Source organism: Urtica dioica, chromosome 4 (assembly GCF_054948205.1).
Source record: "Urtica dioica subsp. dioica isolate 48M chromosome 4, U.dioica_male_clone48M_v1_H2, whole genome shotgun sequence".
Classification (NCBI taxonomy): Eukaryota; Viridiplantae; Streptophyta; class Magnoliopsida; order Rosales; family Urticaceae; genus Urtica; species Urtica dioica.
In genome coordinates, this window is record NC_142759.1 from 25,535,434 (window position 1) to 25,560,799 (window position 25,366).

Sequence of the window (25,366 nt, forward strand, 5' to 3'; positions counted from 1 at the left end):
TCGTTCGTTGCCTGATTAATGGCCGTCCTTCCACATCAAGAGCCAAACTTTGTCCCATACCAAATGAAACACTTGCTTTTTATTCCTACCCAAAAATTAAGGAAGGCAAAGATACGTTTTCGGGGCTGAAATACTATTGATGCCTAAATATCATGCCAAATAAATTCCTAAATCGCCATCTATGTTGAGATTGAAGCTAAACGAGGTCTTTTGGAAATTGATGGTCTACCGTGATAATATCAAATAGGTCTCAATATCTTTGGAGATTTTTAATACCTCGTGCTATGTAGTCCGGCATAATAGCATTGAGTCGTCGGCAAAAATGAGAAGGCTCACCGGCGGAGCCCTAGGATTGTAGGTGAAAAGTGAGTCTGCCTGCCTTCTTAGCTTTACGAAGAAGCGACGAGAACCCCTCAGCACTCAAAAGAAACAAATATGAAAAGGATTACGCCGAGGACGTGATACAATTCATGATTGCGTGACGCCAACAAATCACGAATCCTATAGTTTCCATAACCATCTCTCAAAACTTAATTTCACCTTGTGATAAGCCTTACTCATATCGAGTTTAAGGCTTACCCTTATTACCCTTCTTATGTTGTTAAGACAGTTTTCGTTATCTCATACGCGATAATGACATTATTTGTTATTAGGCGATTCGCCAAAAAGGTACTTTGGACCTGCAAGACCATTGAGTCTAGGAAGGTCTTAAGCCGGTTGGGAATCGCCTTAGTCACAAACTTGTATATGGCGTTACAAATGCATATTCTTTGATAATCTTCCATTTTGACTTGATTTTTTTTTCTTCAGAATTAGAACCAAGTGTAGTTAAGGCCATTGACAAATGCTATTTCAATGAATGTATGTAGACAAGTTGTGGTCACATGTTCGTCCACATGACTTCCCACATTTTCTATAAAAAAAGAATAGTGAAATCCATCATGGCCCGACGACTTATCTGCACCCATTGCAAACACAGCCTTTTGGACCTCATTCGCATAAAACATATTTTTCATCTCCGACCGAGCACCCTTGTAAAATCGAGCATCAATAGACTCCGACACCGACAACAAAGTAGAAGCATGGGGGTTTGAAGATATGAAAATAACCTTCAACTACCTCAATAGCTTTATGGTCAGTGTATGACGCCACTATTATCTTCCACTCAACGAATCAGAATTTCCTTCTTCTACTCGTTGGTTTGAGTGAAAAGTTGGGTATTTGCATCGCCTATTCTAAGCCACTCAACGTGAGAGTACTGCCACCATAGATCTTCTTCGGTAATAAGAGCCTTGAAGGCTTCTTGTTTGCTTCATGTATTTTAAGAATTGAAGATACGGATGTGTCTTCCTTTTGAAGAGAGTTAAGCTTCTCTCGAGTTGCTTTGATCTTGCGAGGAATATTACCAAATTTGGCTTAAATTTACTATCACGGGGACTCTCCGCAAGCGGATAGCTTCTGGATGATATAAGCATGCAGCTCAAGCGTATGGCATTTAAGAAAAGTTTCCCACAAAAATGGTATTATAGTAATTATCATTTAGGGGTATTAATATGATTATTCAAAAATTACTTTAAATGAAACATAAAGACATAATCAATGATACAAAATTAGCTGCAATTTTTATAAGCAACAACATTCAGCATATCCATAGCCTTAATTGGGATTATACATCTACATTTGATGTGAGGAGTATAAATCACAGCTGGAGCACTTAACTTGCTAAGTGATTAGTCTAACTAGTCAGGAAATCACATATATGTCTCATTGTAGAATGATTATGACAATGGGAGCTTTTTGTACGGTGATACCGTACGTAACCTGGACAGATTAAGATTAAGTGTGTTGATTAACAAACCATTATGAAGAGACATATTGTAATCACAAATGATGGTAGCAAGAGGGATCAACCTTAATCCCAAGGTGCTCCTGGAATTCAAGATTTTATACTCGGCTCTTTGATTCATTTGTTCACAACTGGAGAGATGCTTATATAATTATATATTAGGAGACCGAGTATAATTAGTGAAGAAAGAGAAATGCAAAAAGTGGAATCCAACTTTCAATAAAGAGAATCAATGTTCGTTCACCTGATAGTTGAATCTATAATCGATTCATTTGACAACGCCTTTACTCTATGAGTGGTAAATGAATCTTTCGCTAGAGAATCAATAGAACTTATGGCTTATATGTAGCTAGAGAGTAGGTACTTGCAACTAGCTATATCAATAGACGATTTATCTTAAGGATCAAGTGAATATAATTTGGATACTTCTAGAGGTTCACTATAGGGGTTGGTTAGACTAAAATATCACCTAGATTTAATGAAACGAAAGTAAGAGCGGTAATAGTGTCTACACTCTCACTCGTGTAATAAATATGTGAATTTGACTACAAGCTCACAATCGTAGTTGGACTGAAACATCTTTCATATTCGTATAAAGAGATTTACGAAAAAATTATTAATTGTTAAGAAACACTAGTTTTGAATGAATTTTTTAATGGACTTTAAATCAGCCCACAAGGCCTTATGAGGCTTGTGGTAGGCATTACACTAATGCACATGTGCCTTAAATTTGTTTGATCAAAGCCTAATACGATTGGAGTTTCTCAAATAAGAAATAAATAATTTATATTCAATATGATCTGATTCAGCGAATATTTGATATGTTATTATTTGTTACAGTATCATGGAGATATTCTTTATTATTCTATTTATAGAAAGAAAAAATTTATTGTGAGAAATAAACAATATATTGATGAATTGTAGTATTGATGGGTATATCTTGAAGATATTTTATGTTATTATATTATGAGAATAAATATATTATTTATTAAGATATTTTATTAGTTTTAGGCTTAGACTAAATCTTTCATATTTAATCTCGATATTAGAATAAGCTCAAACAATATCAATAAGTGAATATTTTATTTAACTTAATTATGGCACGCCTGAAAAGCTATAAATAGGATGCTAGGGTTTTGGAATCACGCTCAACCTTCCTTAATATGCTTGGGTGGTTTCCTCTATCCAGTCTAGAGAAAATTCGACCATCCCACTTCCCAAAGAAATAAATAATTGTATTGAAATAATTGGGGGCAAAAGAGATGGTCAACGTTTTGGTTCTAATTCATTTGAAAAAAACGGCTTGGAAAATTTGGCTTTGATCCATATCCGGAAGAACGCGAAGATCACGAAGACTGTCAAATGACTTGGAAATTTCAAATAGTGTGATCTAATGTAAGTCAATCTGAATCTCGCATTTCTATTATGGTTGTTTTGTTAAGTCGCACCTTGTTCATCATAAAATAGAAGATTCAAAATATCTGCAAGGAACAACTAAACGCGTTTAAAATTATAAATTGTTAGGAATTCACTTTTCGGCACTTAAACACGTAATATATATTTTTATGAGATTTTTAATGAATTTTGAGAACATAATAGAGCCCCAACACGAGTCTCCCTATTTCTGCCAAATAAGCTCTCAACCATCTTCATCCTTGAGCCACAAAGGCTCTAGTCTAAAAGGGCTCTGTCAGTGAGCTAGCGACACCCGCTTCGGGTCTAACATAATATGTATCGCATGATGATCGGAGCCAAAAAAAAATCCAATTGTATAACCTTAAGTTAGAAATGAGGTAAATCAATTCGTCATTTGACTGTCATATAGTCTAACCACGCTCATATATTTCTCACCTCGGGTCATCTATCTCTAGAATATGCAAGGTCCCGAGAGACCACAATCACTGAGATAAGTCTCGAGCTCATATATCCGATCTCTCGACAAATCCCTCCACATTTGTCTCTCACCCGCACAACACCACGGGAGAATAAAAAGAGTCTTAAGTCGGTGCAACAACTCCCACGTATATTTTTCTCGGCTACTCACAGGATTTATGTAGAAACCAATGAAACACATTGGCGATTCATTGGGTCCTCGACCACCACATCAATATGCCACATCGGGTAACTTTTAACCTTGGCCTTCCTCTCATCACTCCATATCAATATAAGCCCCAAGGATTATTCGCAAAGCCCAACCGAACACCAAAATCCTTTGCACGGCACCTATAAAGTCGAGTCTCGTAGAGAAACACAAGACCAGAGGAAGAGCTCCGCATAAGGGAACGGAGCTTGAGGAATGTCTTGGGGCTCCCCAGAGCCCGGTCATTCCACTTCTACCTTTCATTTTTCGTTTGAAAAAATTAAAAAATCGAGAGCGAAACACATTTTGTTGTTTTTTTTCGTTTCAGTGTAATTTCAACATGTAAATTAATGAAAGATATAGTCAAAACAATTTTACCTGGTTCAGTTGTATAAAAATTAAACTTATCTGAAAAGTAATTAGCATTTTGAAACTTTCTTTGTTCGACATGTTATGTAATGAATGATATGGTCAATTTGTTTTACCAGGGTCCGTCCTATTAAAAAAATATACCTTGAATCTTTTGTCATTCACATGTATATTGCTATATGACAATATATTATAATACAATATAATCCAGCGTTACGCAGGTAACATAAATTTATGACCAAAAAAGCTTTAACGTCGGGCGTCATCTTTTGTTTATTAAATAGTATTTTAATAATTTAGCAAAAATAGAAGTAATTTATTAGTGAAAGAATTGAAACCGTTAAAAAAATTAAAAAGAAGAAAAGAGGAACAAATTCCCTCCAAATGATTGGTCATCATCATCCAGAGCAAAGCAAATACTCCTCAACCCGCCAAAAGTCTCTCTCTCTCTCTCTCTCTCTCTCTCTCTCTCTCTTATATAGTCTGTACTCTGCACTATGTATACGCACAAATACACTACACGCATATATAAATATTCCATATAACTCTCTCTCTCCAACTTCTCTCAGTCTCTCATCGATCTGCTGCTCCGTCGGATCTACACTCTCTTGATGATATAGACGAAAACACCAATATTGTCGGTCAGTGTTCTCTCTCTCTCTCTTTCGTAGTATGAAATTTCATGTCGTTTATGAAAATGCTTTGTAAAATAGCTCTTCTGGTTTTCTTTTGAGCCCTGAAATGAAAAGTAGCTGTGTTATCATTGATTCGTATCCATAGATAGATCGAAGATTTTATTGCCGTTATTTGATTTCTTTGAATCTTAGTTTTATGGCCATTGAAGTTGAATATTAGTGGTTCGTTCTTTTTTCCCTCTCTTGAAATAAAAAGCTATTTAGCCTTGAACTTATGTTTATAATTATTCATGATTGATTTCTTAATTGTTTTAGAACTCGATAACACGGTGGTTTTGGTGATTATATCTGAGTGTCGTGTCGGTACTAATAATACACTATTACCAGGGAATTACTGTAATTTTCCTTCGGCACAAAAATGAAATCAATCACTATTTAGTATTTTCAACTCTAACTTTTTTCACTTTTTTTATTTGTTATTTTAATGGACAAACAAAGTAAACATTATAAATTGAAATAAAAACTTGTGTTCGTTATTTCACGACTAACGTGAAAATAACATAGTTACCTTGGACTCGATTAAAAAATAGATCCGATCTGTAGTATTCTTATTGACGAAGAGGGATAAACTAAATAGCATCTTAAAATATAGTCAGAATATCTTTGGAAATTGGGACATTAGCGACTGTGGGTGGGTCCCACTATCTCCTCCTTGCATGTGTGACAAATAATTATAAAATGTTTATACAACTCTCTCTCTCTCTCTCTCTCTCTCTCTCTCTCTCTCGCTCGCTCGCTTGTTAAAGAAGAATCTCGTATTTCTGCCAATAGCAACTATATCAACTCCACTTGTCTTCAGCACAGAGAAAGAAGAAAAAGAAAATCTGGTCTATATTCACTCTGCTCCTGAGCATCATCATATCGTAACGTGCCTTTAGTTCTTATTTACAGCTTTTTTTTCAGTTTTGCCTTTTAGATTTGTGGTAATTATCGCCGCATAAGTCAACACAAGAAATAACAGTTTGAAATAATAATAAATTTGATAAAAAAAAAAAAAAAAAAAAAAAATACTAACAACGTGACTATGTATTTTCCGGAAGAAAAAAAAACCAAATATTGTTTGAAAATCATAAAGATTGTTTGTAGTTATACTATGGACAGATAGCTTTATGCCCCCTCAAAAATCAATTTTTTTTTAATTTTCTTATTTAAATTTTTTTATTTTACATTAAATTTTAAGATTAAGTAAAAAAAATGAAATATTATCTAGCACCTTTGAAATATATGTACTAGCTTCGTCTCTCATTTTGTATGTTGATTAGTTTTTTTTTTTTTAACATTTAATACGATCTTTAAAAATTCGACGCATGGTGATTATGTTTTCAAATTTTCGTAATTTTATGAAGTGTGTAATTTGTAAAACCTTATATATATTATGTAGTCATCAATTCATTTGTAAACAACATCACAAAATATATATTTTTTAAATGTGCGCTCTACTCTACAAATTTTGTCTTGAAACATAAAGATAGTTTATTTGGTGTTCATTTTATTACACGAACTAACTACCATCAAAATAAGCTAATGTAGTTTGCACAGTGCTGGAGTTTTCGTCAAATTTTGATGGAAGTTTGACAATATGATCACGTGTGTCAAATTTTCAAATACAAGAACTATAAGCAAAAAAAAAAAGGTAAATATAGGGACCAATATGCTAAAACGCTTGAAGTTCAAGAACTAGAAAAATGGGTCGTGCCATTCTTCTTCAAAAAAAAAAAAAAAAAAAAAATCGTCGTCACAAAAGGGATGACGTGGGTCACCGCGCGTGTTTACTCTCTATGTTGTGCCTTGAAATTTAAAGTCTAATTATAAAAGTAATAAAATGAAAATCGGCTATTTCAAAATTCAAAGTATGTAGTATGTACATAAAGTACTGTGAAAAAAAAAGTATGCACATAAAAGTTATTTTTTAAAGAAAATGGAGAAGCGTTATTTTTTTTCTTTCCAAAAAAATTTGCAAGTTGGATAACCATGGGTAAGTAAAGGTAGTGTACAAAAAGTTAAAATGGAATTTTGGTCATTTAGTTTTCAGAATCCAATAGCAGCTTTTTAGGAGGTAAAGAATCCTTCTTGACAGCAATTTCATCTACTTTAGATTTTTACTTTAATTTTTCATTTTATTCGCTACAAATAAGTTTTTTTTTTTTTTTTATGGTCATATTATACCTTGTCGGATCAGACAATTTCGGATAGCATCTGTTTTGTGGGAAGTAGTCTAGTCATGGGATATTTTCTTATGTCATGGTCCAATAATTGGACACTTTCGTGAAAATAAAAAAAAATAAATAAATAAATAAAAAGTTTGTTTACGAGGGGTCCTAGTGTACTCTCACTTGCAAGGAACGTGGCTTTAATATTTTGCAAGGCTCATTGTTTTTGTGTAATCGAGAAACGACAATATTACATAGTAAAATCGAATTTAGTATTTCTTGGAGCTCTTAAACGTTACGAATTGATTATATATATGTTAGGTATGTGCTCATGCCAAAATAATTTTATTGCTTAATAGGAATGTGGTTACTTTTTTAGAATTATTTATAGAAGTGTTAGGTATAGATGTTGTTGATGTTATTGCAACGATATATAAAATTAAAATGTCCCTACAAAACAAAAAGATATATATATATATATATATATATATATATAATGTTTTTTTATCAACACTTATCTCTATAAATTGATCTCAAAAGTAAAGACTGTGACATCTATTACGTGATGTCACAATACAAGATTGATTATTTACTACGATATAGCAAGACTCATGCTTTCCCGGAAGTCAACATGCTAATAGTAGTTATTAAAGATCGAAATATCCTAACTCGGAACTCGTGGTATACTAATAGTTTACCGGGATGTATAAAAAAAAAAAAAAAAAAAAAAAAAAAAAAAAAAAAAAAGAATAACTGTATTATTGATGTTATCGTTACCGTCATGGTATACTATCAAATATCGTATTTATCAAAAGATATCAAGTGAACAAATATTTATAAAAATTCATACATAATATAGGGGAAAAATGAATAAATCTACAATATCTTTATTATATTACAAACAATAATTCAACATAAACCATATGAAATAGTTCAACACAAACCCAACACAAAAAACTAGTTCAAAACCTTATTTTCGGATCTAACAAAAAAATTAAAAAAAATTTATATAAACTCATATTAATACCAATAATCAAGTTAGAAATGAAAAAAAAAAAAATTGAACTTAATCATCAAAAACTCACAAGAAATTTTATAAAAAACACTATATTTCATTTACGTTTGAACTCAGTTAGGATTTCAACCCTTACCCGTGGCTACACTCGCTTCTTGTCGGGACGCATGGAAGTTTCGCTTTCAGACTATCGAAAAACGGAAGAAATCCCTGAAATTTGATGAAAAACAGTGACAAATCCTCTCAACCGCGTCGAAAAAAATCCTAAAATTTTCCGACCTTTATTTTTATTTTGAATACCATGATTTTTATTTATTTTAAATACCATGATTTTTTGAACCAAGCCGGGTGCACGAACCGAAATCCGGACTGCTTTTCGTCCGGTTTATCACGGATTTTAGAGAAAGGAACGATTTTGTACGAATCATTGTCGGGACTCTTCAAAACTCTTGTTCCCGTCCGATTTCCGCGGAATTTCAATCCATAATAAGCCTAGTAATTATTAGTTATTTTGATTTTTGGAATATCCGAAGTAGTTATGTCATTTTGCTGGATCCGACTATTGATGGAACATATCTAAATAAGTTGAAATTAATTTACATCGTGAAATTAGGCAACCTAACTTTATTCCCTTTAGCTGAGATCGAATATATGCTGTTTACTACTAGTTTAGCATATATTTGCTGGGGAATTGGGAGTACAGAGATTCCGTCATGTAAGATACAGTGAATTTCAATTCCTAAAGATTAAGTTATTTAATTTAATTGATTTTTATTGATGTTCTTGTGAGTTTATTTCCCTCCTTTTTTATTATGGCATATGTGTCTTTTTGTTCTCACACTATGCATGGCGTTTCATTCTTGACGTGTTGTAGTTAGGTGCGAAACTTTTTAGTAAGATATTTTATTTTCTTCTTTGTAGGAGACTGTAATTAAAAAAAAAAAAAAAAAAAAATCAACTTTTGCAAGCCATCATATAGTCTATTGATAAATACAAAAAATATTGACTTTCGGCAGAAAAGAAAGCCATTCTCTTTTCCTTTTTGTGGGAAATTAGACATGAGTTAGTTTTGTTTATTGCCTGCTAGCCTAAGAAGACCAGCTTCTTTTTTTTTTTTTTTATGTGCTTACTTTATGTGAAACACATACGTTCAAAATAAATTTCAAACTTCAGTGTATTCTAAATAGTCAAGCTAGGTCTCAAGCAGCATGATTATGATTTTTTTTTTAATAGAATGAAATGTCCTATTTTGTTGGTCTTGGTCATAATTAACTGCAGGGTTTTATTGGTGCTTGAATCTTGGTGATGTTTTAACACGTCAAACCTTATCCCATTGCATTGATCTTGCTTTCTATTTTTTTGTTATTCTGTGTTTTGCCTTGATTTGTTGAGATATCTAAAATGGCTTACACTACTTTATAATTGTTTAAAAAAGTGATTCTATCGAAATGTATAAAATTGTTTAAATTCACAAATTAGGATTCTCCTAACAATGTGTGTGACGAGGCAGGGAAATCTTTGCTGTGAAATTCCTTAGACATTTTTAACCATGAACTAGTAGTGATCCTTATGTCATAGTGACTAGTCTCGTGTGCATGCTTGTGTGTGGGGAACGTTTTAAATTGTTGGATATATATGTCATTTAATTTTCTTTAAGCCATGCATTGATTTCATACAACGTACTAATTGTAGCAAATGAAATAAGAATAATATTAATAATAAAACCTTATATGTAAATCTTATTCTCTCTCTCTCTCTCTCTCTCTCTCTCTCTCTCTCTCTCTCTCTCTCTCTCTCTTCTATTTCCAGCAGGCATTCCGCTCTTTGGTTATACCATTTTAGAGTGATACTGAAAAAATCAGGTCACGAAAGATTGAGTTAACCCATAAAAAAGAAAAAAAGATTGAGTTAAATTTCTAGCTATATACTTGTTTTTTATTATTATTATTATTATTATTATTATTATTATTATTATTATTATAGATATATTCTGCAAGTCATCGCTATAAATTAATTTAGGGAAGTCAGCAAAAAAAAAACAAAAAAACAAAAACCAAAAAAAACAAGTACTGTCTTTGTTCCGTGGATGTGGAACTATCTAAGTGTCAATATATAAGGAAAGTTGTAAAGTTAATTTCCTACTTTCTTCTTCTGGGTTTGTAGATACTCTTGGATTTGAAAATATAAAAATTTGATGTCAGAATTCAAATCTAGAGAGTTTATTACTTTCACCATATTGCTTTAATTTCGTGAGAGATTATATTGTCGTCGTCTTCATCCTCATAAACACAGAACTCAAGACTAATTAAGTCCGGATTTTTTTTGCCCATATTTAGCTCTAGTATTTAAAAGGCTAATAATAAAGAAGTTGATACGAGACCGGACCAAATAAGAAAATGTATGAAATTAGCAGATCAAACCTGTTTTAGACCAATTCAGTTTGATTTATTCGGTTTAAACATTTTTAATATATAAACATTCTGATATTATTCTGATATTCGGCAATTGTAAACAATCTAAAAATTTGACTCAAAAAATAAAATAAATAAACATTCTAAAAATTAACATCTTAGGACAAATTTAACATATGCAACTTAAACTATTCAATCTAAAAAATACACTCAATTATAAAATAAAAAATTACACGTAAATATTTTAAAATGGTTCACGTCAGTCTAAACGTACTGTGGTTTAATTTTGGAACCGAATCGTTGGAGACCGGTTTAAAAAAAAAAACCAGTTTTATGTTAAACTAAAAAAACCGTCTTTAAATTAGACCAATAAAAAAAAATCAATGGTTACAATTTTAGGTTTTTTTTATCTTCTCGCTTCTTTTTTTGCTGGTAAATTCTTTTCGCTTCTACTGTCTAAGCAAAAGCCCAATACTATCCAGAAATAATGTAATATTTTTTTAATTCAATGCCAAATATCGTTTTTGTCACTATTATTAATATTATTAGATACACTTCATAGACAGTGGAGTTTTGGAGCTTCTCTCTCACTCTGCGATTTGGCCAACTGAAATAGTATCCTAGGATGTTTGTTGCTTATGCAATCTCTCTCTCTCTCTCTCTCTCTCTCTCTCTCTCTCTCTCTCTCTCTCTCTCAACCTTTCCTTTATTAGGCTATAGAAGTCGCGACATAAAGTTTAATGTCGTCTAGATAAGATTGAATTTATTTTCATCGGGTAACCATATCAAAACCTTCTTACAGTTCTCCCTTTCGAATTTCCCATTTGGTTTCAAAAAAAAAAAAAAAGAATCTTAATTTTTTTTCTTCTTTCTGTTTTACAACAAGTTAATTACCCAGTTTATTTTTCTCTCTCATTCCGAAGAACAGGTATTTGCCTATTTGGTGTTACCTGCATGGCTTTAAGGCTGTCTTCTATTCCCTATAAAGCTTACACGACGATTCTCTTTCTATCACTCGCTCCACTCTCCGCCACTCAGAATATTCTCCTCTCAGACAAGTGGTTTGGTTCCCCAGAGTTCAATATCATCTCCACATAGCGTGAAATCTTCGCCTGAGTGTGAGACACGTACAACAATCCTCCAAGTTCCCTTGATTTTTCCTTTTCCTTTTTCTTTTTTCTTTTTTCTTATCAATGTTTGACTCGTTGTTTTTATTTAATTTATCGATGATGACGAAGATGATATAGCGGCTCTTATAATATATATCTCTACAAACCATGCATTGTGTGTGTTTTTTTTATTCATTATTATTTTTTTTTAGGAATGCAATGTGTTTGTTGTTTAGCCTTAGTGACGTGATAAGCCTATTATTTTATTTTATTTTATTTATTAATTTATTTCGGATTCTGGTTTCAAAGTCCCAGTCCCAGCAGTTCTATATTCCCATGGGGACTTGTTGTTCTCAATATTCGGAATATATATGTATATATTATATACATACACACTCATTATACATAGATTGTGACGCTATTTCGAAGCCAGTGCTTGCTGGTTCAGAGACTCGGAGCTTTCTTTTGTCTTCGCTTATTCAATGCCTTCAAAAAATGTTGCAGGAGAAACCAGAAGAGTTCTTAGTCTCGTATCGCCATGAAAGCGGGTCAGTCACACAGCAACGGCGATCACAATCCGGCGAACGGCTTCGAGAACGGCGATGCTCCGAGACCAACGGAGACGAGAGTCGGCCGGCTTTTGAAGGAGAGAGAGATAAGAAAAATCATCAAGTCCTCTTCTCACTCGGACGCCGTCGAAAACGGCACTCTCAAAACCCCTAGCGCTATCAACAATCACCAGACCTCCGAGAACGATCTGAACGGACCGCTCAGAAACTCGATTCCCCCCTCCGCCGCCGAATTCAACGGAGTCGGAAACTTCTTCGACGGAATCTCCGCCGGTCCGGCGGCGAACAGCGATCGTAACGGGTCGCCGGGAAAAAAACCGGCGGTTCAGCGGCTCCTGGTGGTCGCGAATCGGCTTCCGGTCTCCGCGATTCGGCGAGGCGAGGACGCCTGGTCTCTGGAAATCAGCGCCGGCGGTCTGGTCAGCGCTCTTCTCGGTACGTGCGTGCACACACAGTTCGATTCGATTGCGTTGCCTCTGTTGATGGCATTATCGTAAATAAATAAAAACAGGCGTGAAGGAATTCGAAGCCCGGTGGATCGGGTGGGCGGGCGTGAACGTTCCCGATGAAGTGGGGCAGAAAGCTCTGACGAAAGCTCTAGCTGAGAAGGTAATCCGAGAATGAGAGTAGGAATGTGAATGTGAATGTGGATGTGAATGTGGAGTTATTGTGCAGAGGTGTATTCCTGTGTTTCTGGACGAGGAGATAGTGCACCAGTACTACAACGGCTACTGCAACAACATTCTGTGGCCGCTGTTCCACTACCTGGGGCTGCCGCAGGAGGACAGGCTGGCGACGACTAGGAGCTTCGAGTCGCAGTTTGCGGCCTACAAGCGGGCCAACCAGATGTTTGCTGACGTGGTGAACCAGCACTACCAGGAGGGTGACGTGGTGTGGTGCCACGACTACCACCTCATGTACCTTCCCAAGTGCCTCAAGGACTACAACTCCAACATGAAGGTCGGCTGGTTCCTCCACACCCCTTTCCCTTCCTCCGAGATCCACCGCACTCTTCCCTCCCGCTCCGACCTCCTCCGATCCGTTCTCGCCGCAGACCTTGTCGGGTCAGTTTCTTTCTTTTTCTTCCCGTCGGAAACAATAAACTCACCGTTGATTCTATCCGATCATCCGATCTCCAGATTCCATACGTATGACTACGCGCGCCATTTCGTGAGCGCCTGCACTCGCATTCTCGGCCTAGAGGGCACTCCCGAAGGGGTCGAGGATCAAGGAAGGCTTACTCGGGTTTCTGCGGTACGTTTGTTTGATCTCCTTTTGGTTTTGTTTTGTTCGAAGGTGTGCTTATATTATTGGTTCGTTTTGTGTTCTTTTCAGTTTCCGATCGGTATTGACTCGGAGCGGTTCAGACGCGCAATTTCCCAAACAGAAGTCAAGAACCACATCAGAGAGCTTAGAGAGAAGTTTGCTGGGCGTAAAGTACGTTATGCCTTGACTTTTTGTGTGTTAATGTCTGTCGTGCGATTTGCTTACTCGGATTCGGTTCGATCGTGGCAGGTGATGTTAGGTGTGGATCGTCTCGACACGATAAAGGGAATCCCTCAAAAGATATTGGCGTTTGAAAAATTTCTCGAGGAAAACCCAGACTTTCGTGACAAGGTTGTTTTGCTGCAAATTGCTGTGCCAACGAGAACAGATGTCCCTGAATGTAAGCTTGTGATTAAAACACCTGCTTATATTCTGTGTTTTGGTTTTAATCAATCGCTTAGAACATATTCATCATCGGCTTCGTATCTATTCTTTTTCAGATCAAAAGCTGACTAGTCAGGTTCACGAAATCGTTGGACGAATTAATGGTCGTTTTGGAAGCTTGACCACGGTTCCAATACATCACTTGGTTAGTTTATGGTGTACGATCTAAATATCAAATACACAATGTTTATGTGTATGTGTGACATAACCAAGTAAACCTGTTTTTACAGGATCGTTCTCTCGATTTTAATGGATTGTGCGCTCTCTATGCCGTTACTGGTAATGTTCTGCTTCTCTATGGTCAGTGTTTTCACTATGGTAATTTGGCTGATGGAATATTCATTTGGTTTCCTATTTTCTCTCTTGTTTAGACGTAGCCCTCGTGACATCCTTGAGGGACGGTATGAATCTCGTCAGTTACGAGTTTGTGGCGTGTCAAGAGTCGAAGAAAGGCGTCCTTATCCTAAGCGAGGTAACAATTACTGCAACTTTACCTTCTTTCTTTTATTCTTCCTGTTTCTCTCATTGTGTGATAACTTTCTCGTCTGTTCTTGCTTCTAATTTTTTTTTATATATATATTAGTTTGCTGGCGCTGCACAATCTCTAGGCGCTGGAGCGATTCTTATCAACCCGTGGAATATATCAGAAGTTGCCAATGCGATCAAGCAAGCTTTGGAAATGGATCCCGAAGAAAGAGAGAAGCGACACAGGCATAACTTTTCGCATGTCACTACTCACACTGCTCAAGAATGGGCCGAGACTTTTGTTAGGTACGCTTGACTTCTGTTACTTTTGACCACATTTTCAGAAGAAAGAAAATGGAGTGAATTCTCGTAGTATAGTTAAATGACGAAACTTGTTGTCTTGTGTAGTGAACTGAACGACACTGTAGTTGAAGCGGAAATAAGAACTAGAGAAGCCAAACCCCCGTTTCCCGGACTGCAAGCAATTGGAGGCTATTTGCGATCTCGTAATCGATTGGTTATATTGGTAATGCCTTGCATCGCTCTTGATGAAGCTTCCTTTTCTTTTTCTTTTATTAAATTCAATTCGGTCTCTTTTAAACATAAGTTCAAGACTTTTGGTTTATACATTTACCTTAATTTGTATTTTTTTCTGGTTTCAAACTCAGGGATTCAACGCAACATTGACTGAACAAGTAGACACACCGGGGAGAAGAGGCGATCAAATAAAAGAAATGGACCTTAAATTGCATCCTGATCTGAAAGAGCCTCTTTCAAGACTCTGCAACGACCCAAAGACAACTGTCGTTGTCCTCAGTGGAAGTGACAGAAGTCTCTTGGACGATGTGCGTCAAGATTATTTCTATAATTCAATAACCATTCAATATCCTTGTCTTAATCGGTTTTTTTTTTTTATTCACAGAACTTCGGGGAGTTTGACATGTGGTTGGCGGCGGAGAACGGAATGTTCCTGCGTCACACTAAAGGCGAATGGCTGACAACAATGCCCGAGCATTTGAATTTGGACTGGGTCGACAGCGTCAAGGTACTCGAATACATATGTCCATGTCCAATAAAATTTTGATCTCGTTTTTTAGTTTTGAAATTTATTAATTGGAACTTCTTACTGCCAGCACGTTTTCGAATATTTTACTGAAAGAACCCCCCGTTCGCATTTCGAGCTTCGCGAGACTTCTCTTGTGTGGAACTACAAATATGCAGGTATCATCGGTATCTTTGTAACTTGCCCTTTTATTTATTTGTCCGTATTTACTTTCATCTTTTTGATTTTCGACCGGTGTCGTTGGTGTTGTTGTAGATGTTGAGTTTGGTAGACTTCAAGCAAAGGATATGTTGCAGCATCTGTGGACTGGGCCGATTTCAAATGCTTCCGTTGATGTTGTGCAAGGAAGCCGCTCCGTCGAGGTTCGAGCAGCTGGTGTTACAAAGGTGACTTTTTTTTCTTTGTTAAAAATCCATTTTTCGCATTTAATCCATATTTTAATTATTATTAATATTCTTAATTCAGGGCGCTGCGATTGATCGTATTCTGGGAGAGATAGTCCATAACGTGTCAATGACCACACCAATAGATTATGTGCTTTCCATTGGCCATTTTCTCGGAAAGGTAAAAGTTCCCCTTTTTCCAAATTAGAGCGATTGATACGATCAAACCTCTCAGTTACTCATTCTTAATCCTCTGGTTTCTTCAGGACGAAGACGTGTTCACTTTCTTCGAGCCGGTTCTTCCTGCAGATTCATTCAGCGCAAGAAGCAAGGCCATCGACAGTCACAAGTCATCCAGCGAGAGAAGAGCGTCTTACAAGCCTTCTGCGAATAAGAACGTGATAAAGCCGTCTCAGGACGGAACAAAGTCGTCTCACGGAAAGACAAAAGCGTCAAATCACACCAACAGCAATGGCTCTCGTCGATCCGCGCCGTCGCCTGAGAACAGTCCGCTGAACGTGCTCGATCTAAAGGACGAGAATTACTACTCTTGTGCCGTTGGTCGGACCCAGACAAACGCTCGATATCTTCTCGGCACGCCCGACGATGTTGTCTTGTTTCTCAAGGAACTCTCCGATTCGTCTTCCTGAATTGCCTCTCTTCACCTTTCGATAGTTCAGATTCATATTCGGGCCCGCTTTAGATTGGCTAGGCCTGCCATTCTAATTATTGTGAACAACTAAATTAGGGGTCTATAGTATTTTATTATATCGCTGTCCTTAGAAGCTCTACATTGTGAACCACAGTAATTTATTTATGATTTAGAATAAGTTAGCCTTTCTATCTTTTGCTGTTAATCCATTTTGCTTCATTCCGATTCATGGATTGATAGAAATAAAAAGATTTTGGGAAACATATAGACTGGTCTCAGTCTTTCTTTTTTGTTGAAGGACTTATTACGAGTCCCAATCTGGTGCTATCAAAATGTTTCCTTCTCAAGTTTTATTGTTCAGGAAACGTCATGGTGTCTCTTGCAATATCCATAAAAACATATTTGCAGTTTGTGTAATGAAATGATAAATTTACATAACCTTCAGAAACACACACACAAAGAAGAATTATATCAAACTTCATGCACTAATTACTTTATTATTATATCATTACTTTAGTATGTTTGTAAAACATTTATATTTAATGATTTGAAACTGAAGACAGATATATGTTGATCCAGTTCTACACTATAGTGATCATTTTTTTTTCTATTAAACCACCGCACATCATTTTATTTTTAAGTCAAAGTACAACATACGTTTTAGTTTGACCTTGCTATCTCAAATATACTAACAAGAACGAGAATTTTCTGGCTTAACGTCTATCACTCTTGAAGCGTTTTGCATTTTTGTATTTTATGAATATCAAAGTAAATGACTCGAACAGACAAACGAAGCAGAGCAATTAGCAATACAATCTCATATATTATTACTCTCGAAGCTATCGGTAACACAAATCCAACATTACAAATCTCTCTCGCAGACCTGCGAAATTATACCCTCAATGTGTAGACAGCCTACGAAAAACTCTTATAAAAGAAATAAGGAATTTGGCATAACCCTAATGAAATAAAATCACCCCATTTGCCCTCTAAACACCATAAATAAAATGAGATAAATAAGCTAACGGTAAGTAATGAATAATGATGAGTAAAAAAAGAAAAGCTAAAGTCACGAGAGAAAAAATAGAAAGAGGTCCTCTGAATCATATCATCTAAACTTGCAAAAAAAAAAAATCAAGAGCTTGTTGTCTTGTTGGGCTCAAAGACGTACTTAATCAGCGATTCCTTGATCGAAAGGAGCTCAGGGAACTCGGCTTTCAGCTTGGAGGCATCCATTTCGTTGTTGCTGCGAGGAGCCACGATGACCTTGGCTTGCTCTTCAAGCGTGAAGTTCTTCCACTCAAAGTCGGGCTTGATGTACTCTTTGTACATCTCGAGAATCTCGTTGTGGCTCACAACCCCTGGGTTCGTGAAGTTCCAAATTCCCTTTAAGTTCCGCTTGGCCATCTCGATGGAGATCGGCAAGAGCTCATCCAGAATGGTCATGCTGTTTGGGATGTTGACCACCTTGTCGTAGCGAGAGATCTTCGTGATGAAGTTGCGAGGGTTATTCAGGTCCGACGAAATTGGCATTCGCACCCTCAACGTGCACACGTTGTCGTACTCCCTGAGAAGCTCTTCAACCTGATCACAATAAACAAAAAAAAAAACAGTCAAACAACTGTACATATGAGAATAATAACAACGACCAGGTCATCCATGTATTGTAATTACCATAGCCTTGGTTTTCGAGTAGAAAGAGCCGATGAAATTCGGCTTGTCCTCTTCTTTGTATCCGATGCCGGAGCCTTCTGGGTGTGCTTCGTCGTATTCGAATATACACCCGGTTGCGAAGTTCACCATGAGAAGCCCATTCTCTCTGCAGACATCGGCCAGGCTCAAAGTCCCAGCGACATTTGCCCGGATCGTCTCGGTCTTGTGAGACTCGCACCAGTCGACGTTGGGTCTTCCAGTCACGCCAGCTGCGTTGAACACGTGGGTCGGCTTCACGTTCTGAACATCGGCAATGAGCGAAGAACGGTCCTCGAGACGGCCTTTTCCATACTCGTACGCAATTCCCTGCTTCTCACAGAGCTTTCCGAGCAGCCCACCGATCCAGCCCGTCCGGCCGTAGATCAAGAACTTCAGCGCGGGTTTGCGAGGAGAGTTTGTGCCCTTGGACGGAGGAACCAACATCTTGGTATTGTTGCTCGACACATACGATTCAGAATTTTCCCCTTCAGAGGAGCCGTCAAAATGCCTCTCGAGCCCACCACCTGGCATCATCAGCATCCGGGGGTGAGGAAGCAGAGCCCCCGAAACATCGCCCCACCAGTCGGGATTCTTGGTGTACCACTCGATGGTCTTGTTCAGCCCGTCCTCCCAAGCGGTACGCTCCGACCAACCCAAGATCTTCAGCTTCTCGTCGTCCAAAAAGTACCTCTGGTCGTTGAACGGCCTGTTCTCCACAAACTTGATGCTCGCTTCCGGGTCCTTGTTGAAAAGCCTGCAGATGTCCGTAGCCACGTCGATGACCCTCCTCTCCCTCTTCGTCCCGATGTTGTACACGTGTCCCACCTCTCCCTTGTGAAGAATGACCTCGAAAGCCTCTGCGACATCCTCGCAGTACAGATAGCTTCGGACGTTGGAACCGTCCCCGTGAATCGGGAGAGGCTTGCCCCTCATAGCCAAAAGGATGAACTTCGGAATCAGCTTCTCGGGAAACTGGTTCGGCCCGTAAACATTGTTCCCTCGGGTCGTGATCACAGGTAGACCGTACGATCTCCCGTAAGCCATGACGAGCATTTCAGCGCCGGCTTTAGTGGCAGAGTAAGGGTTGGTCGGAAGGAGCTGGGAAGCCTCGTGGTTTCCAACCACGGCGTCCTCGTCGGTCTCGCCATAGACCTCGTCGGTGCTGACATGGATGAACCTCGTGATCTGGCCAGTGACTTTGCAGGCCTCGAGGAGGACGTGGGTTCCATAGATGTTGTTCTTGGTGAACTCGAAGCTATTTCCAAAGGAATTGTCGACATGGGTCTGGGCGGCAAAGTGCATGATCGTATCAATCTTCTCGGTGATGAGAAGGAAGTTGACGAGGTCAGCACTACCGATGTCGCCCTTGACGAACTTGAAATTCGGGGACGGTTTCGATGGAAGGAGGTTTTTCAAGTTCGAGCAGTAATCCAGCTTGTCGAGAACAACAATCTTGTAGTCGGGGTAGTTTCGGATGAGCCGATTCGCAACATGGGACGCAATGAATCCGGCGGCCCCGGTGATGAGAATGTTTTTTGGTGTATAAGTAGTAGCCATGTCGGCGGTCCTATAAAACACAAATAAAAAATACTATGTTATAATTATGAAATGAATAAAGACGTTCCAAGAATGATGACATCACCTATCAAAGATGCAGATCTAATGATAAATAAAAGACTCACTTATAAACCCATACCAAGAAAGAAAAGAAAAAAAAAAAAAAAAAAAAAAAAAAAAAAAAAGAGAGATTAAAGGCCAATAAATAACTGGTAAAAGTTACATACGCCAAATATTGCATGATTGTTCGTGTACACAAATAAATGGAGTTAAAAACAAATTAGGAACTTAAATACACGATCTTCGTTGTTATGGACATGAGATTTCATAATTTAATGACAAAAAAGAAAAACTCTTGAACCATCAAATGTCTAATAAAAAAAAACATATTGCACAATGATCGTTCAAATAAAGACTAGTAAGAACAAAACACAGAACGTTATCCTCTTCCTATCTGGTTCATACGTTAAAGCTTAAACACTCACAAAGAAAAGAAATTACTGTTATTATTATGAGAAAAACACCCTTAAACATCGATGTAACAAATAAACAAAACAAACGGATCCATGCAAATTCACAAATCCGAAATCAAAATTCTAAAAACCATCCCATTTCTAACAAACAAGCCAGATCTGATTCAAACAATTCAGAAGTCGGTAGCACAGAGGGATCTAGATCGGCACCAACGAACGAATCCTAAGCCAATCAAGCTAATCGAACATCTCACGAAGTGAGCACAGATCTAACGGAATTTAGCGAGAACCAGATCGCACATATCATCAAAGGCACGATTCAAATCACGAAACGCAACGACAAGGAAAAAAAGGAAGAAAAAAAAATACAACTCATTTGCTATGTAAAAACAACAAATCAGAGGATTACTCACAGAAATGACGGAGATCAGAGCCGATCGGACCACCCAGATTGGGATTTCCTCTGCAACGAAATCCCAAGATACAACAATCTTTAGAGAGAGAAAGAGAGAAAGAAATACTTTTGATTACAAGAGAGCGAGAGGGAAACAAGAGATCAACGGTGTATTTATATTAGTATATACACAATGAGTGAGACAGTTAAGGAGAGCCGTGGAACGCGCAGAAATGACGGAAAAGCCCTTGACCAAAAGCGTCGTATTTGTCTAAAACATCACACACGGTTTTTGGGCCCGAAAGAGGAAATTTCAACACAATGCTTTGCTTGTTAACGCGTTCATGCTTCTCCGTCCGTTCGCGCCGGGTGTTAGCACGTGCGATCACGTGCTTTTTACCCAACGTTTTCATGTAATAGAATTTTTTTTTTTTTTTATATAAATAATGTGTAATAATAATAGTTTCTTTCTCTTAGCATATATATCGTGATAATAATTGCATTGCTTACGGGACAAACTACTTTACGACACGTGGTCAGAGTAAACAATTTGTTTAACGTTAAGATCGCACATTCGCTGTACTAAAATAAAATAGTCCACAAACTGTTTTACGAATAAGCGACTAAAAGGTAGACACATAATCAAACTTATTATGGAAGTCATAACATACATATTGCTTTAATGAAAAATAAATAAAATCATAATGTAAGCACATATTTGACATGATCATGATTCATCGTTTACAGGTTTGATGTTTCAATTGTGTGAAGTGAGCATGAGTTTTCACGTTGATGTCTTTTAGAAGCACAAAAATGGATATTCCATATATCATTAAAAAAAAAGCATTATTATTTCATTTATTATATAACAATAGCTGTGAATATTAAGAGTTCACCAATCCTTCATGGTATGGTTATTTTTTAGGAGAATATTGTATGCATCTAATTTTCAAATGTTGGGAAATCCACATTAAAAGCGAATAAAAACTAACAAGAATATAAACTATGGGTTACTGTTTTTTATTGTGAATTGATTTTAAGATGCAAGTCATGATACATCGGAAGTTTACATAATTATCAGATTTATCTCTTCAGTTAATATTTATCACATGTTGATATCTTATTTGAAAATCATGCATGTATCCAATTTATCTCCTAATATAATGTTTTTGAATTTTTTGCTTAAAAATCTTAAATATCATAACACTTTTAATGAAATCTTTATAATTATGTAGAAAAAGACCATATACTTAGAAGAGTCTGTAAGAACTTATTACACGAACTAAATGTGGTCTTAATATAAGAACACGTAAATGCGGAAGTGAAAAAGATGGAATTATTTTTCGCTATTGTTGTGTTTTTCAGCGAGCTTCAGACTTTGGCTCCGACGAGTTATTTCGTTGTTCTTCTAAGATTTCACCCTCACTTTTATATGGTGTTTGTTTCTGAGTGTATGAGTGAGCTTTGGAACCCCAAAACATTTGTATTTATAGTCCCATAATCATCAATTAGCATTATCTCAATGTCATGATTGCAAGTAATTTTCATTGATTTCGGCCATTAATTTGAGCGCAATTTTGCCCACGAATCAGTGCATCAATTTTGATATATATGGACCATTATAATGGAGAGAATATTTCTCATTAATACCATAATAAAGTATAATATTTTTACATTCTTCCACTTGGTCCATATAGCTCAACACTTACAAATAGGGATGGCAACGGGTACGGGTAAAGCCGGGTACACCTATTCCGTTACCCGTGCCCGCTATAATTTTTTACCCGTTACCCGGACCCGTTTAAACGGATTTTGAGACGGCCCGGGTAACGGGGATACCCGCCGGGTAAGCGGGTTAAAAATATTAGACCCGTTACCCGTTTACCCGGTTTAAAAAAAGGGTAGCGGGTCGGGTAGACCCGCTTACCCGTTTATAAAATAAAAATCCATCAACAATATAAAGTTTAAAAATAATAAAATTTAGGTGAAAAATATCAAAGTGCTACTACAATATAAAAAACATTAAAATTCAAAATAAATAAATAAAAAATACAAAAGAAGTGTTCATTGCAAATTGATCATCTTCATTGTAAATGTGGTCATCTTCATTGCAACATATAAAAATTTATTATCTTTTTAAATATTTAAAAGTTAACGGGTCGGGTCCCGGGTAACCGGGTACGGGATGACTATTCCATTACCCGTACCCGGACCCGTTAAAACCGTAACGGGTATTACCCGTTTACCCAAAAAGAACGGGTATTACCCGACCCGAATAAATCGGGTAACGGGCCGGAACGCGGGTAACGGGTCAAATTGCAATCCCTACTTACAAAGAAACAAAATATATGATTAATGGTGTAAGTTCTTTATGAGCGAGTATTATCTTCCCTTTATTACAACATATTAAGTCTCTCAACTTAATAACCCTTGCAGCATATCTTACTCCCACTAACATTTTGATATATACATTGATTCATGTCGTTCTCTTAAAAACCGAATGAAGAGATGACATACATGGAACTTTAAATATCATTGGCAGGAGGCTTGTTACAAACCATAAATTGATCAATTAAGCTTGCATAATGATCACCATCACTAGAGGTGAATCCTTAGGTTATTTCATGTAAACCTCTTCATCTATATCCCCATTTAAGAAGGCCGTTTTCATATCCAGCTGACGTAGTTCATAATCAAAGTGAGCTACTAATGTCATGATCGTGCAAAGAGAATCTTTCTTTGATATAGGAGAAAGGTCTCCGTGTAGTCGATTCCTTTTGGTTGAGTAAACCTTTTGGCTATTAGTCTTGTCTTATGTTGCCTTGTGAGTCTGTCTTTGTTTTAAAAACAATAAAATGAAGAGGAATGATTACTGAATATAATAGAAAGTTTACTTTATTAACATTATTGATTAGTGGGTTATTTTCTAGTTAGAATCAATAACATGGATCAATGTAGTTATTCTACTAAACTTATGGCATGGGTCAATATAGTTTTCTTTCTTATTTTGTTATCCAAGTGTCGTATAAAGCAAATATAATTATAAAAAAAGTTAATCAAGAATCAACATTTTGGAAATGAACGATTTGTATAACTCCTAAATATGTGCCATGAATAAAGTCGTTACCATTTAATAATGGTTGACTAAATTATGACACAAGTAAATTGACTTGGCTAAAAGTTTCTACAACTTAAAGTTTAGAAACGACAAGCCCGTTCTATTTTGTCTCAACTATAATTATTGATATAAGGTAGAAGCTCGATTGACGAGGCTAGACTTTGTCATTAATAGGATTGATAATCAAACCTTAGACGAGAGTAAATTTCCGAGAAATAATAAGTGTTGAACACTAACATTTATGGAAATAGTGAGATACTAGGTTATTGAAATATAGTAAACCATAGTCGTTTGTATATTGAATATGAACATGACTAATAAGAACGAGCTATAAATAACCAAATACTTATGGCACCAAAAGTGATGTACATCAAAACTGCTTTGCTTATTATTTTAAAAATATAAGAGTTTGGTGTATGATCTTAAAGATTTTATTTTGCTTTCTAGTATAACTTCTTTTTTCTATTGTTGTTTAGTCTTTTAAGGTATTTAGTGTTTTGTATGTTTTTTGTAATCCCAAATATTGGCTCAACACTACCAAAAAAATTGTTTAACAACTACATGTTTTAATTTTTTTACAAATAATTGGCTACGTAACCATCTTAAACACAAGCAATTTGGTTTTAGCCAACCTTTCGTTAATTTCCCGTAAATAGTCATCTTGCTTACGTGGCATCTTATTAATTAAATTAGTATTACACATTTGCCCTTATTTAATTCGGCCGCTATTTTAATTAGGCAGTTTTATTTTAATTTTGAATCAAATATTTAAACCGAATAGGGAAGTTTTCAAATTTGAAATTTGAATTTTCCAACAGATTTTGAAAGTTTCCCACGCATGTTTATTGTTATCGTGTATTTGGAAGTTTTCAGGGTTGACTTTAGTTAATTACTTTCTATTTTCGTGGCAATTCATTATTCATTTATTGGTATTATTTTGTCTTCCATATATTCATAATTTTAGAACGTCCAAAATATTTCCAGAATTTTTTTCAGTTTATTTACACGAATATACTGTAAATATGTTTTGTATTTACAATGAATATACTGTAAATATGCTTTGTATTTACACGAATATACTGTACAATAAACTGTAAATATGCTTTGTATTTACACGAATAAAATATGTTTTGTATTTACACGAATATACACCATCCGAACAAAAACGAATCATCATATTCTGTACAACCAAATAACAATTGAAAACTCATCTTCCTCGTCACGCAAATCACCGACCCATCTTCCTTGGGCGTCGGAGCCTTCTCGCAGGCTTTTGCAATCCCGGTCATGTAACAACCTCGTATCATGGTGTTCCACATGTAGGCGTTGGGGCTGTGGAGCCACGGGAAGAGAGCGCGAGCGTGAACACCATTTTTTCCCCTCCGATTTTGAAATGCAGGTCATCTCTTTTTCCCGGATTGTGAACCTAATTTCAACGGAAAAAACCATCTCATACCGAAGAAGAACAACCCATAAACAAAAAAAAAGCATGTACAAACACACCCATATGAGAAAATCGTGTTAATTGTGAAGTAAATCGGCTACAAACATACCTTTCCTCGTTGATTTCGTTAGTCGTTCGTCGTTCGTCCGATGATTCCAATTTTTTCCTCAT

General features: G+C 36.4%; 2 protein-coding genes across 2 annotated transcripts; one reads left to right on the forward strand and one right to left on the reverse strand.

Annotated features, from left to right (window-relative positions):
* The first annotated feature begins 4,802 nt into the window (after positions 1-4,802).
* LOC149401368 (alpha,alpha-trehalose-phosphate synthase [UDP-forming] 1-like) lies at positions 4,803-17,106 on the forward strand. Its single transcript, XM_089611786.1, has 19 exons — positions 4,803-4,936; positions 11,495-11,693; positions 12,180-12,679; positions 12,756-12,853; positions 12,920-13,308; positions 13,384-13,498; positions 13,580-13,681; positions 13,760-13,910; positions 14,011-14,099; positions 14,185-14,233; positions 14,326-14,426; positions 14,538-14,725; positions 14,828-14,945; positions 15,088-15,264; positions 15,342-15,464; positions 15,553-15,640; positions 15,738-15,868; positions 15,948-16,046; positions 16,132-17,106. The coding sequence occupies exons 3-19, from the start codon at positions 12,214-12,216 to the stop codon at positions 16,513-16,515; spliced, it is 2,868 nt and encodes a 955-aa protein (XP_089467912.1). The 5' UTR covers positions 4,803-4,936; positions 11,495-11,693; positions 12,180-12,213; the 3' UTR covers positions 16,516-17,106.
* A 214-nt stretch (positions 17,107-17,320) lies between these two features.
* On the reverse strand, positions 17,321-20,811 carry LOC149401369 (trifunctional UDP-glucose 4,6-dehydratase/UDP-4-keto-6-deoxy-D-glucose 3,5-epimerase/UDP-4-keto-L-rhamnose-reductase RHM1). The gene is made up of 3 exons (XM_089611787.1): positions 20,653-20,811; positions 18,192-19,776; positions 17,321-18,101 (listed from the first exon to the last, which is right to left on the reverse strand). Exons 2-3 carry the CDS (start codon positions 19,764-19,766, stop codon positions 17,652-17,654), a joined length of 2,025 nt encoding a protein of 674 aa, XP_089467913.1. The 5' UTR covers positions 19,767-19,776; positions 20,653-20,811; the 3' UTR covers positions 17,321-17,651.
* Between the last annotated feature and the right edge of the window lie 4,555 nt (positions 20,812-25,366).

What these genes read in the sequence shown, in the direction of transcription:
- LOC149401369 (XM_089611787.1), bottom strand. Translation starts at nt 19,766, where the DNA reads ATGGCTACTACTTATACACCAAAAAACATTCTCATCACCGGGGCCGCC. An exon ending in ACTCGAAAACCAAGGCTATG is followed by an intron (nt 18,102 to 18,191) that starts GTAATTACAATA and finishes TATTGTGATCAG; the next exon opens with GTTGAAGAGCTTCTCAGGGA.
- LOC149401368 (XM_089611786.1), top strand. Translation starts at nt 12,214, where the DNA reads ATGAAAGCGGGTCAGTCACACAGCAACGGCGATCACAATCCGGCGAAC. An exon ending in ACAGAAGTCTCTTGGACGAT is followed by an intron (nt 15,265 to 15,341) that starts GTGCGTCAAGAT and finishes TTTTATTCACAG; the next exon opens with AACTTCGGGGAGTTTGACAT. An exon ending in GTGGAACTACAAATATGCAG is followed by an intron (nt 15,641 to 15,737) that starts GTATCATCGGTA and finishes GTGTTGTTGTAG; the next exon opens with ATGTTGAGTTTGGTAGACTT.